Source organism: Squalius cephalus (genome assembly GCF_949319135.1).
Source record: "Squalius cephalus genome assembly, chromosome: 10".
In the NCBI taxonomy this organism is placed as follows: domain Eukaryota; kingdom Metazoa; phylum Chordata; class Actinopteri; order Cypriniformes; family Leuciscidae; genus Squalius; species Squalius cephalus.
In genome coordinates this window covers 22,972,246-22,985,803 of record NC_137131.1, presented here as the reverse complement: position 1 = coordinate 22,985,803, position 13,558 = coordinate 22,972,246, and the positions used below count along the sequence as shown (strand labels likewise).

General features: G+C 36.7%; 1 protein-coding gene across 3 annotated transcripts in view; it reads right to left on the bottom strand.

The window, feature by feature from the left end:
- LOC307165543 (SEC14-like protein 1) overlaps positions 1–12,891 on the bottom strand; it is a 291,727-nt gene extending 278,836 nt beyond the window's left edge. For 2 of the 3 annotated variants that reach the window (XM_079883249.1, XM_079883250.1), the window contains exons 1-2: positions 12,554–12,867; positions 11,321–11,410 (exon numbers count right to left, since the gene is read on the bottom strand). In XM_079883249.1, the coding sequence (XP_079739375.1) occupies positions 11,321–11,383 (63 nt within the window). In that variant the 5' untranslated portion in view covers positions 11,384–11,410; positions 12,554–12,867. Of the gene's footprint in view, positions 1–11,320; positions 11,411–12,553 lie in introns of all 3 variants that reach the window. The other variant, XM_079883248.1, reaches the window with a different exon arrangement.
- Between the last annotated feature and the right edge of the window lie 667 nt (positions 12,892–13,558).

Here is a 13,558-nt window from a genome sequence, read left to right as displayed (position 1 = left end):
TTTATGTGATGAAAGCCGAATCGACATCAACTAGTTGCTGATGACTTCATTAATGAACAAAAAAAAGCCTGAACCTCGAGCTGAGACCCCAGTGTGGTGATTTGGACACTATACTGTCAAAAAGCATCATCCTTTAGATGAGACGTTAAACCGAGGTCCTGACTCTCTGTGGTCATTAAAAAATCCCAGGATGTCCTTCAAAAAAAGAGTAGGGGTTTATCCCCTGCATCCTGGTCAAATTTGCCAATTGGCCTTTGTCCATCATGGCCTCCTAATCATCCCCATATATATATATATATATATATATATATATATATATATATATATATATATATATATATATATATATATATATATATATATATATATATATATACTGATTGGCTTCATTACTCTGTCCTCTCTCCACCAATAAGCTGGTGTGTGTGGTGGGCGATCTGGCACAATATGGCTGTCGTAGCATCATCCAGGTGGATGCTGCACATTGGTGGTGGTTGAGGAGATTTCCCCCTTCCATATGTAAAGCGCTTTAAATTATAATTATTATTGAATTATTAAAACAAATTATTCTTATTATTGATATAATCACTCAATCAGTGTTTCAACCACGGAAAGATGTCAATAAAACAGCTTGTAAACAATGTCCCTTAATGTTGCATTTACCTCAGGAAATTTATCCGATGTTCAGTTTGTTAGTTAGCTATAAAAAAACACTAGAGAGGAGCTTATTTACTGTTTATTATATATGCATGTTTGAATAAATTTGCCATGAAAACAAGTGCTTATGAAAACCACCTTATATGTGCAACTGAGTTGTATACAATACCCGACTTGTATATAATACCTCTTGTTGTTAATTGCAAACAATATTATAGTGTACCAAATGAGAGGGTTCTCTGTATAGTTTGCAGCATTATTTGAGAAAGACTTTTTTCCTTAAGAAAAAAACAAACTATTGGTATCGGTAGATATCATTCTGAATAATTCATTCCATCAATCCACCAAAGTATAAATTGTATTTCAGAGTGGTACTGAAGTCATTTCACATACACATATATACATATATATATATATATATATATATATATATATATATATATATATATATATATATATTTTAGGGCTGTCAAAAGATTTATCGCGATTAATCGCATCCAAAATAAAAGTTTGTTTTTAATAATATATGTGTGTATTGTGTATAATTAAATTTGTATATATAAATACACACACATGCATGTATATATTTAAGAAAAATGTGTTATTTATATATAAAAAAAATTATATTTATATATAATATATACTGTATATATATTTATATAGTTTATGTATGCAAATATTTCTTAAATATATACATGCATGTGTGTGTATTTATATATACAAAATAATTATACACAGTACACACACATATATTATGTAAACACAAACTTTTATTTTGGATGCGATTAATCGCGATTAATTGCATTATGGCCCATTCTTAAACAGTTGTGTTCCTTTCTTGAAAGAAATGATATCTGCAAGGATTTTCAGTCCTGATTTAGACCGTACCATAGTACCGAGACAGCTCTCGTTAGAGTCACAAATGATTTTCTCTTATCATCCGATCGTAGTTGTATCTCTCTATTAGTGTTACTTGATCTTAGAGCTGCATTTGGCACCATTGACCACAACATTCTTTTAAATAGACTCGAACATTATGTTGGCATTAGTGGAATTGCATTAGCATGGTTTAAATCATACATGGTTTAAATCATACGTTATCAGTTTGTAGCAGTAAATGAAGAGATGTCTTATCGATCACAAGTTCAGTATGGTGTACCACAAGGCTCAATACTAGGACCGTTGCTGTTCACTCTGTACATGCTACCCTTAGGAGATATCATTAGGAAACATGGAATTAGCTTCCACTGTTATGCTGACGATACTCAGCTGTATATTTCTTCAAAACCTAACGAAACTTACCAATTCACAAAATGAACGGAATGCATAGCTGATATAAAAAATTGGATGACTAGTAATTTCCTACTTCTAAATTCTGAAAAAACAGAGATTCTAATTATTGGACAAAAAACTTCCTCACGTAATAACCTAGAATACTGTCTTGATGGCTGCTCTGTTAAGTCTTCGTCGTCGGTTAGGAACCTGGGTGTGCTCTTTGATACCAATCTTTCATTTGAAAATCACGTGTCTAGTATCTGTAAAACCGCATTTTTCCATCTTAAAAATATATCTAAATTACGCCATATGCTCTCATTGACAAATGCGGAACAATTAGTTCATGCATTCATGACATCAAGGCTAGATTATTGTAATGCTCTACTGGGTGGTTGCCCTGCACGCTTAATAAACAAACTACAGCTACTTCAAAACGCAGCAGCTCGAGTTCTTACCAGAACCAGGAAGTATGACCATATTAGCCCGGTTCTGTCAACACTGCACTGGCTCCCTATTAAACATCGCATACATTTTAAAATATTGCTGATTACTTACAAAGCACTAAATGGTTTAGCTCCGCAGTACTTGAGCGAGCTCTTAGCGCATTATAGTCCTTCACGTCTATTGCGATCTCAAAATTCCGGCCAGTTGATAATACCTAGAATATCAAAATCGTCTGCTGGCGGTAGATCCTTTTCCTATTTAGCACCAAAACTTTGGAACAGTCTTCCTACCATTGTCCGGGAAGCAGACACACTCTGTCAGTTCAAAGCTAGATTAAAGACACATCTCTTTGACCTAGCATTCACATAATACATTATAGACTTCTATAATTCAATGTTAGGCTGCATAGATTAGGTCAGCCGGAACCGGGAACACTTTCCATAAAACCTGATGTACTCGTTGCATCATAAGAAGAATGGCATCTACGCTAATTTTAGTGTCTTTGTTTATCCCAAGGTTTTCCCGCAGCCTGCCGGATCCAGGCCGTATCCAGATCTGACGAAGGACCTTCGCCTGGACCCGATGACAACGCAGTGCTGAAGTGCCAACTAGTCTCTCCCTATGGAGGATCCCTTTACCACTCTAGATAAAAAGTTGTCGGGAAAATTCGTTTCGCGTACCTACCCCAAAGTGGCAAAATAAAATTCTGTATCAAAATTTATAAGGAAAGACCAGTACTTTGTTTAGGCTTGGTTTGTACGGAATTACAAACCTGCGCACATATATTCAAACGCACATAACTATAGAACCAACTCTTAATGCGCATGTGAACGCCATCAGCGTTTATCACAGGTTCGCGTTTAAAGTCTGTGTAGAGAGAATGGTGTCGCCTTAGCGGTCCCTAATTTAATAACAAATGATCGTTGCGACGGAAGCGAATCAATCAAAACTAACTTTAGCTGGAAAACAACTTTATTAAAGAACCGCTATAAAGCCAAAACAATCTGTTACCTTAAATTATACAATCTGTTACCTTAAATGATACGCTTATCTCTGTAAAGCTGCTTTGAAACAATCTACATTGTTAAAAGCGCTATATAAATGAAGATGCCTTGACTTGACTTGACTTGACTTAAACAAAACCTGGGAAATAGAGCAGCACGATTTTAGATATACTAATAATCACAATCTTTTTGTCTCTGAATAGACAACTAAACAAAATAACATGTAATTTACCAGAGGTCCTGATAAATCTTAAATGCAGCAGTCCAATTAAAATGTATTTAATTAATCTGAATGAATTTTTTAAATATCAGTTTGAATGAACAATTTAATGACTCTCATAAAGACTTCACTTGTTTCATTACTGGATGAATCAGCATTTTTAAACAAATCTCTTAAATGAAGGATTTAATAAACATTTTAACAATCACTTGTCGCCACCTACTGATGTAATGTTGTAACTAATTGATACAATCTTTATTTGAAGCGTCAAGTTACTCAAGTTAATCATTGTCATTTTAGTCATCTATGACGTATTGATCACATGGGTGTTGGAATCGAGATTGCGATATTTTAGTGCAGCTCTACGAGGGATTGTGTCTTAGTTCATCGGCTATTTCTTTGGAGCTTATCAGAGCCCACCACAGAATTTTCCATGAGCAAGATCATCTCTTTCACAAACCCATCAAGCACCTAATGCTATTTTAGACTACAGTCATAGGCATGGCCAGAAAGCACACAGCTGCATCTGTGTCATCTCATGGTCTTCAGATGAAAGATGTGAAATATAAACCCATATTTTTAGGGATGTTAGTTTGTTTGTTTCATTAATTGAATCACTGGTCTCATCTAGGCTTTAAAAACAAAAACTCTGAGGACACATGGAATGCAGCCTTAAAATTTTGTTAAAATTAAGCAGCTTAGGTGGCATAATTAACATTTTCACACCAAAATCAAAATGAATAAACTGAAGAAAACCTAAGTTCATGCCTGTACAATAGAGAGCTTCCATTCCGGAGAGCAGAAGAACAGGATTCAGGGGAAGTAAGTGCAAGACTAATTTCAGAAATATATAAACATAAAAAAATAAAACACAGATGTCACCAAATACAGTTGTGTTTATCTGCAGCTAGGGATGTTTCGATCGCTCGGTTCGCAGAGCGGTATCGGCCGATAATCACATTCTATGACTTGAACGGGAGTCACTAAAATAGGCCGATCTCACCAACCGATCGCAAATTGATGACGTCAGATTTTAGCGCCACAGTCGCCATCACCAGTGTTATTACACGGCCTCAAGAAACAATGCGTTTTAAGACTTACGATTTAACAATAAGTGATTTGAAACCGCTCACGCACAATAAGCAGCGAAACAGTGCTCACTCGATATGTGCGTGCTCTGTCTGATAGACGGGTCCTGAGCGTAGTCAGCAAATAAACAGTGCATTTGGTGTTAAAGTGAAAGCAGGCTAATGAAGCTGCTGCCCTCCTTGCCATTCATGTTAATCAAACAGTCTGTCATTGCTCTTAACAAAATCACATTAGTAAAGATTATGCATTGTTTTGTAAATTGTATTACTTTATTCAATTTATATTGTATTTCTAGTGCTTGATGTTTAGCAATCGAGTGTTGATGATGAGCGACTAATCAGTACAGCAGCATATGTTTTGTTCAGCAATAGACTATCTCCCCCAAATGCAGAAAAGCTAGAATTTATAAAGAGAATACTGCCTTAGCTACTCAAGTAGGACATAGGAAGGACGGAGACAAATACTCAGCACTTGCTGAATAATATTCCTGAAAAAAACTTATCAGATTACAAATTTTGTTCATTTAGGAGTTGCAGTGTTTCTGTTTGTTTCAGCAGTTTCTCAAATACTCTGTGTATGAACGTGCAATGAGAGTCATTTACATTTATTGTCAAGTCCATATTCTCATACCAGTAACTATAGTGACAGTGACCAAAGTAATATCAAAGATGGCGGCGTCCTCTTATTTTGATTATTATTATTATTATTATTTTATTCCCCTCTTATTTCTTCCACTCTTTCCTTTACTGTACTGGTAATCACTTATTTTGTAACGTTGTGCTATGTTGTATATGCTCCTTAGTTGTCCTTAGTTGGACAAGCACTTCAATGGAAAATCATTCTTGGGAAGATCTGGTTTTAAAGGGACAAACTGGGATGGTTGGGTGGGTCTCTTTCATATTGATTAATATCTGTATAACACAGCCATAATATGTTTGTATACATTTGGTCCAATATGTGCTGTAGAAAATGCTACATGGTTTAATAGAAATTCAATAAATTGTTAAATGAAAAGATGCTCCCTCGCTGTAAGTTACCGAAAGTAAAACCACAAATATACCCCTTGGCACTGTATGACATGACAGACATCTAGTTCTCCAGTCCGGTTCAGTTCGCACAGCACGAATTTTCTGAAAATGTGATTGCACTGCATAGTAGGGTTGGGTATCGAGAACCGATTCCATTTTAGAACCGGTTCCAAAATGCCAAAAACCGGGGATTCGATAAGACGTGCGCATTTCAATTCCGCTTATCGATTCCTGACTTTTTCAGTGATGCTCGTGCGGTGAATGGCAATGAGCGCTTTTGTATTGATCTGCCGGGACCTGGCTGCCGCACGTGCGCTGTACGTTACATTTACCATGGCGGAGCGCAGCAAACGTTCGAAAGTTTGGTTAAGCTTTTCAAAAAAAGAAGACAATACAGCAAATTGCATCATATGCAACAAAGAAATTTCGTGCAAGGGAGGAAGCACCTCCAATATGATGAAACATTTGCTTCAACACGGGGTTAATTTGAAGTAATGCACCGCATTTGATTCGGTGCAATCTCTCAGCAGCAACAACACCATACAGCTATTAGCAGCAATAGCAGTCTCTCACACTCAAGTACAAAACACAGATGAGCGGACAATCGTCTTGGAATGAGAGACGCATAATTCTGGATAAATTGAGAACCAATTTTGTTTAAAACTGTTGATTTGTTTTGTTTAAAATAGAGATCATGATTAAATACATCAGGCAACTACTCAGAATAACATATAACATGTTAAAGTCTATTAAAAAATATATTCATTTGAATCATTCATTCAAAATGTATTTATTCAGAGTCTCCATAAATACTTAGTTAAAGGTAGGGTAGGTAGGAATTGTCTAAAAAACTTCTTTTCCAAATTTGTTTAAACTTTATTTATATATCAATACATAATTAAAATGTAAGTACTCTGAAAAAGAAAGTATAAAAATCGAGTGTCTGTAGACCTCTCACGACTGTTTTAAAGACAGCTCATTATTTCCATTCACTCCACCCCCTCCCTTCTGGGCTCCTTCCAAAGCCACGCCCCCAAAACACATGAACGCGCGACTCCGACCGCTGAGCTGGAAGACGCATTATTTACCTGAGACGAGCGGAGAGGAAGGAGCACAGTGCATGTAGTGACATCATGTCAGAATCACATGTAATAAAAAAATCTAACTTTATCATTATGAATATAAACAAATAAGATGTATTTTAGTACTCATTATCAAGCTAGCATATTGATATTGGTAAAGTTTAAAATATATTTTTTTTGATTCGCTAACGAGCTAGTTATATCTATAAGGCAAAGCTAAAAACAGGTTGTATTGATACACGTTTTTCCATTACCATCAGTTACACTGTGATGAAAATGAATTTCGTGTAAGATTCATAACATATATGGTGTTCTGCATGTAAGAGTTTCCATGATGAAAGCATTGTTGACTCTGATGAGGACTACACTCCAGAGACAAGTACCGCATCGTCAGCTCGAGGACAGGTCCGGGGTCGAGGGCGAAGCAGAGGAGGTCGTGCAAGAGGCCGTGCAACTAGGGTCCGAGGATATTGACACGCGTTGTATTTCTTTGTTTATCCAAAGACTTTTTTTTCCATTACCTTTTCTAGTACTGTCTTCCTTTTTTTGCCTTGTTTGCCTTCGCTAACTGCATATGCCGGTAATGTGAATTTTGATTGCTCTTTCTCTGCCATTGTTTTGCTATTCCTAGGTTCCGTGCCTCTTGAATTCCTCAAATCAAACGGGTTCGCGCAAGTGGGCAGATCCTGTGGCAAAAGGGTGGTTGCCATGGTTGCGAGAGAGTGACAGTCGCCTAAGCCAATCCTTTGTTTCGTCCCGAATGGAAATAATGAGCTGTGTTTAATGCAGATTAAACGGTCTAGAGTCACTCGATTTTTATACTGAGTACTTACATTTTAATTATGTATTGATATATATAGAAAGTTTAAACAAATTTGGAAAAACGTTTTTTATAAAATTCCTACCTACCCTACCTTTAATGGATGATTCACCATTTCTGAACAAATCTTTTGAATGAATGATTCAATGAAAAAAATACATTTAACACTCACTTGCTGCCACCTACTGGTGTAATGTAATCAACACAATCTTTATTTGAAGAGACTCCATTCAATTTAGCCATGAAGGGGAAGATGAGCAAGGAGGAAGTGGATGAATGTCACAGGGCGGTGACAAGATTTGTGGTGAAGGGGTTACATCCTTTTGCTATGGTTGAGACGCCTTCATTTAGGTATGCAAAATACTTTCTTGATTAGGTTCTCAGTTTTTCACAGCAATATCAATGGATTTGAGCCTTCTTTGATATTCTCCCATGTCTCAAAGCACATCAGAAACAGAGCTAACAGAACATTATATTCTACAGTAAACTATGATTAGGTAAGTGAAGAATTGTAAGTGTACATTTTCTCTGCAGGGAGATGAAAAAGGCCCTAAATCACAAATACAACCCGTCCTCCAGGGATACTCTGTCCAATCATTTGATACCAGCCTGGTACAACATAGAAAAACAAAAAATTAAATCAGATCTGGAAAAGGTCAGCAGAATCGCAGTTACCAGTGATTGCTGGACAAGCATTTGCCAGGACCATTACATTACGGTTACATCACATTATATCACTGAGGGAAAGATGAATCAAAGTCCTTAAAACAAAAGCTGTGTACAAAGCACAAACAGGGGAAGTGGTAGCAGAAGAAATTGGGGATATTTTAGATGAGTTTGGGATAAGGAGCAGAGTTGCAGCTATCACAGTGAATAATGCATCCAACATGAATTTGGCAGTACAAAAGCTTCACCTCATTAAAATAGGCTGCTTTGCACACACACTTAATCTTGGGGCCCAAAGTGTGTACAAAATTACCTCAGTGGCAAAATGTACAGCAAAGGTTCGGGACGTGATTGTGTGGATGAAGAGGTCAACCATGGCCAAAACTGTGCTCCAGGAGAAGCAACACATTCTGAGTAAGAATCATTACTCATCATCATAATTTAGTTAATTAATATTAGATAGTATTGTGTATGTGTTAGTAAGATAGAGTTATAAGAACTGTTTTTGTTGTAGATCTGCCCCAGCACTCTCTCCTTCTCGATGTCAGAACTCACTGGAACTCTCTTTACCTCATATTTGAAAGGTTCCTTGAGCAGTATCCAGCAATTCAGGCAGCCTCTGTGGATCTACGGCTAAAGAAAAACAATGGAGGGGGACAGGTATATGACAGCTTTTGGAATGCTGATTGAAGAATAATTCATAATTTTCTGAACTTATTTTGTCCTAAACAGACTTGCAAGAGTAACAGATGAGGACTTAAGAAAAGCAGAGGACTTTGTCCAACTCATGCGAGTTATGTACACATCCACACTCTGTGTCTCAACTGAAAAGAGTCCAAACTGCAGCCAGATCCTAGCCCATACTACAAAAGTTAAGAGAACATTTCACTGTGCATGAAGGAGATACAGTGTTTGTGTCCACTCTTAAGACAACAGTCTGGTCTGATCTGTCCCAGCGTTATCAGGTAAAAGAATAATTAAAATGAATATCACTTATAACAAGAATTGTGTTATGTTTTGTTATTCTAATTATATATCTACATATCATAGAGTGTCAATGTCAGAGCCTTCCTTGAAGAGGCAACTGCATTGGATCCTCGGTTTAAGCATAAAGTGGAGAATGAGACAGTCTGGCACCGAATAAAGGACAAAGTACTGGCAGCAGCAAATCCTATGGAAACAGAGCAGGTATTCATTATGAACATGAATGTAGTGTGAAATTAATTTAGACCTTAAGTTATCAAATACTAATTTCCTGCATCATGTCCTATGTATGTTAGTCCTTTGTTTCTTCAAATTGCTTATTACACTTTCAGCTGACAGAGCATGGCGATGGAGAGAGGGACATGGGGACAGTCCAGCAGGATGAAGAGGAGACTATGCAAATGGCTAAAGTTTTTTAAAAAAATTATTTTGTTCATTGTAGATTCAAAAGTGCAAGAAGACCAAGATGACTCCCTTGGAGGAGCTTTTTCCTGAAGATGATGACCTTAAGGAGAACCTAATTCAGAGCACCTTGTCCATCCAGGAAAAAACTTCCAAAGAACTGGAGATGTATAGGGACATGCTGCCTCTAATGACCTCTGAAGACCCTGCACTCTGGTGGTGGAACAGGAGAGACACATATCCTTTCCTGACCTAGCCCACCTTTGTGTACAGGCCTCCTCTACCCAGTGAAAGGGTTTTTTCTACTGCTGGGGATACAATTAGCCAAGACAGATCACGCATACTTGCCCATAGCAGACATGCTGATTTTTCTTCAAAAGATTGCTGACTTTGCATGTCTGTTACATATTTTGTTGTGTTCTATTTTTTGTGTTAAAATTAAATAGTTTTGTAATTGTTTTTATTGATAATTCCTTAAAGTGATATATATTTTTTGTAAATTAAGATGCATTGTCACAGTTTTACTGGTAATAGCCTAAATGTGACAAGAATAAAAGGTAGAATTTTTACAACTATTTGCTCTTTTTTTTTTCTGTCCAAAAAATATTGGAATCGGAACCAAGAATCATTAAGAACCGGATTCGATAAGCGGAATCGGAATCATTAAAATCGAAACGATACCCAACCCTACTGCATAGTAACCTCTGCAAAACAGAGCACCTTCTTCTTCCACACTTCACATTCATGTGCATAGACTGCCAAAACAAGACAGAAGCTACATTTATATGGACACTTTTTGTTTCAATTGGAACATACCCTTTACATGAACGCTAAATAAAGTGATCGGGTTGATGTACGCATTTATATGAGACAAGCTTCATAATCGGATTTTGACATAAAGGGAAAGCACGAATATAGACTTTCCTGCTGTTGGCACATACTAACCATCATCCTGTCATCGCTTCTTTTCTTTGTTTTAAAAAGCAGACTTAATATTTATCTACTTCGGGTCCTGATTATGAGACGACAAGCAAATTAAGCTTTGTGCCATGCTGCTTATATTTATCAAGCAGTAAAAACACCCTTCCCTCACTCAAAACAAGGCATCTGTGGATGAGAGTCCAAAGCAGAGGACTGCTAGGAAGACACTGTCCTGCAGCACTCCACAGACGATGAGTGGAATGAGAATTTTAGAATGAAACGACATTTATTACACTGTATTCAACAACAACAGCTTGTTCCGTGTGTCATACGTCATTAAGCCATTTCCGTTTTCAGTCCAATCAAGTGTTTACAAGAACTATCGAATGGATTAGAAAAGGTTTAAACCAGCCCTTACAATCCGAATGAGATTTCAATCGGATTTGGCCAAATCATTACGATTGACATGGTTACATGTGACTTTTTTTTTTATTCAGACTGTGCTACTAGTCTGATTACAAACAGATTATTAGGGTCCATGTAAATGCAGCTAGTGATCCAGCTTTAGGGAAACTTTAAATTCAAGGAAAACAGATTGATGTTTTGCCTGTAGCTTGGTAGCTATAAAATATATAATTATCATTGTTGTGGCCACAATAAAACTAGATAAAACAGTTTTTCAACAATAAAATTAACTGTTGAGTGTTAAGACTGTGTTTTACACTTACTGCCATGACCAGTTCAAAAGGATGTTTGTACACCCTCACAGGGGACTGATACTTCTGCACCATGGCGATGACTACGGCGGTGCTGACAATCTAAAAAACAAAAGACAAAGCCAGGAAAGCAGTCAAACATTCCATCTTATGTAATGAACCCAACAGATTTTGGCAGATTTCTCAAAATTAGTAATATTACATCACACATGCAAATCAGCACAAAGTGGACAGACACGCATCACTTTCTATGAACAAATCTGACTACACATTACAAAAGCCTTAAACTTCAATATGTAAAGAATAGTGTAGAGGCATGTGGGTAGGAATTCCAGGCATGTCCAGGTCATGCAGTCAATTTTATGTTGATTCCACAGCCTGAATACACAAACATTAAGAATAAGAAAATGTTGAAAACATCTTTAGGGGGTTGTTGTTTCCCAATGTATTTAGACACAGATAATGCAAAGTATCCTCTAACGTGTCCTTTACTAATTTACAAGTAAATGCTGTTCAAGTTTTAAACTGTTTTATTTTTTACGTCTGTCCCATTAAATAACAAACCATGCAAGGTAATGTTATCAATCTTACCTGCCGAATACATTACCAACACGTATCATTCTGTAATAAATAAAACCCATTCCTGTGATATGCACTGACATTACAGCATGTTAATGGGTGTGTTGTGTATAATAAGTTACACAACACAAAAAAAAATGACAATTACATTAAATCATAATTAAAACGTGCCTTCTCTAACCCAGAGGCGAGAAACATCTATAAACAAACTATCCAAAACACTTGCTTATCGGGTATTAAAATAGTGTCCCTGAATAAATGTAACGTTTGCTTATTTCTTCGCATTTAAATGTTTTGTATTAGCCTACGAATGACGTGTCTGATCTCTGCAGCTAACGTAATTAGCATGTTAGCACAACCATTAACGACTCACATTAAACTAAAACACGCCAATACCATCACATTAAACTAAAACATAATACTCCTTTAATCCAAATGACTCTATAATTTAATATATTATTACCAAAACAAAGAATGTACATGTATAAACGGTTATTATAGGAGACGGCCGACGTAACTTAACGTTACAGTGTTAGCAAACAGTATTAGCGAGGTTAGCGCTAATGACAAAATGACGTTGTTAACATTGTTCGATCATTATCTAATTCTAATTTCAGACACATTTTGTAGCGCATTTTAGTAAGTGTGTTTTGTAAATGTACTTACTAAAACAAACTGAATAACTGAAACCAGATTCGTAGCAGCAGATAAAGCAGTATAGTTAAGACTGTAAAGGTTGTTCTTCAGGTTCTAAATGCTGGAATTGGTTGGTTCTGGATTTCCATGATATGATATGATCTCTCTGAATCAATGCCGAACAGTAACCCCGATCAAACGCGGTCCGGACTCACAGCTCCGCTGCTGCCGAATCTTCTCCATCACAAACTGCAGAGGACAGAAGAACAGTCTGCGCCTCCTCCTTATCTCAGTATTTTTCCGAACAGTATGTATGCTGTTGTTTTCATCGCCACCATGCGACTAACACCACAACAATATTCACCCCTGAAAACCTTTTAAAATGTACATTTATGCGCTCACCCTTCCACATTCATTGAAAGAAATATCAATTATTGAGGACATTTTAAATTTGATTTTTGAGTAAAAAGAGGAATGATGGGGTAAAACAATTGTGCAGGGGTGTATGAGGTTCCACTTGTGTCAAAAATTGCTTTGTAGGCCCTACTATATATTTTTCCATGTCTGTAATTGCCTACTTGTTCAGATAAATATGTTGATGTGTATGTTCTCCGTGTGTTTTTCAGGAAGGCCCGTTTTCACTGTTGCACTGCACAGGCTACCTTGCTCTATTTTCTGTTTTTCTTGCCGTTTATATTGCTTAAAGGAGAACTCCGGTCAATTTTAACATTGAGCTAATTTTTTTGTACATTTGGAGTGCTGTCAATACAGAGAACAACGACAAAAATCGGTGTTGCCTACACCGAGTTATTCTATTTTTAAAATTTGCACCCTGTTGACTTCAATGGGGCAAGTACTAAACCTGCTTTTAGCCTCTTAACATCCTTGATGTGTCATTACAAGTGCACAGAAAATGTAAATGATTCCTTCAGAGTGAACACGAGTGAGTCTGACTGCAGTAGATGTGAAAGATATGTATAAAATTATGTTATTTAAGCCAGCGCAAATACCTGTGTTTACATCCTGTTTTTCGGT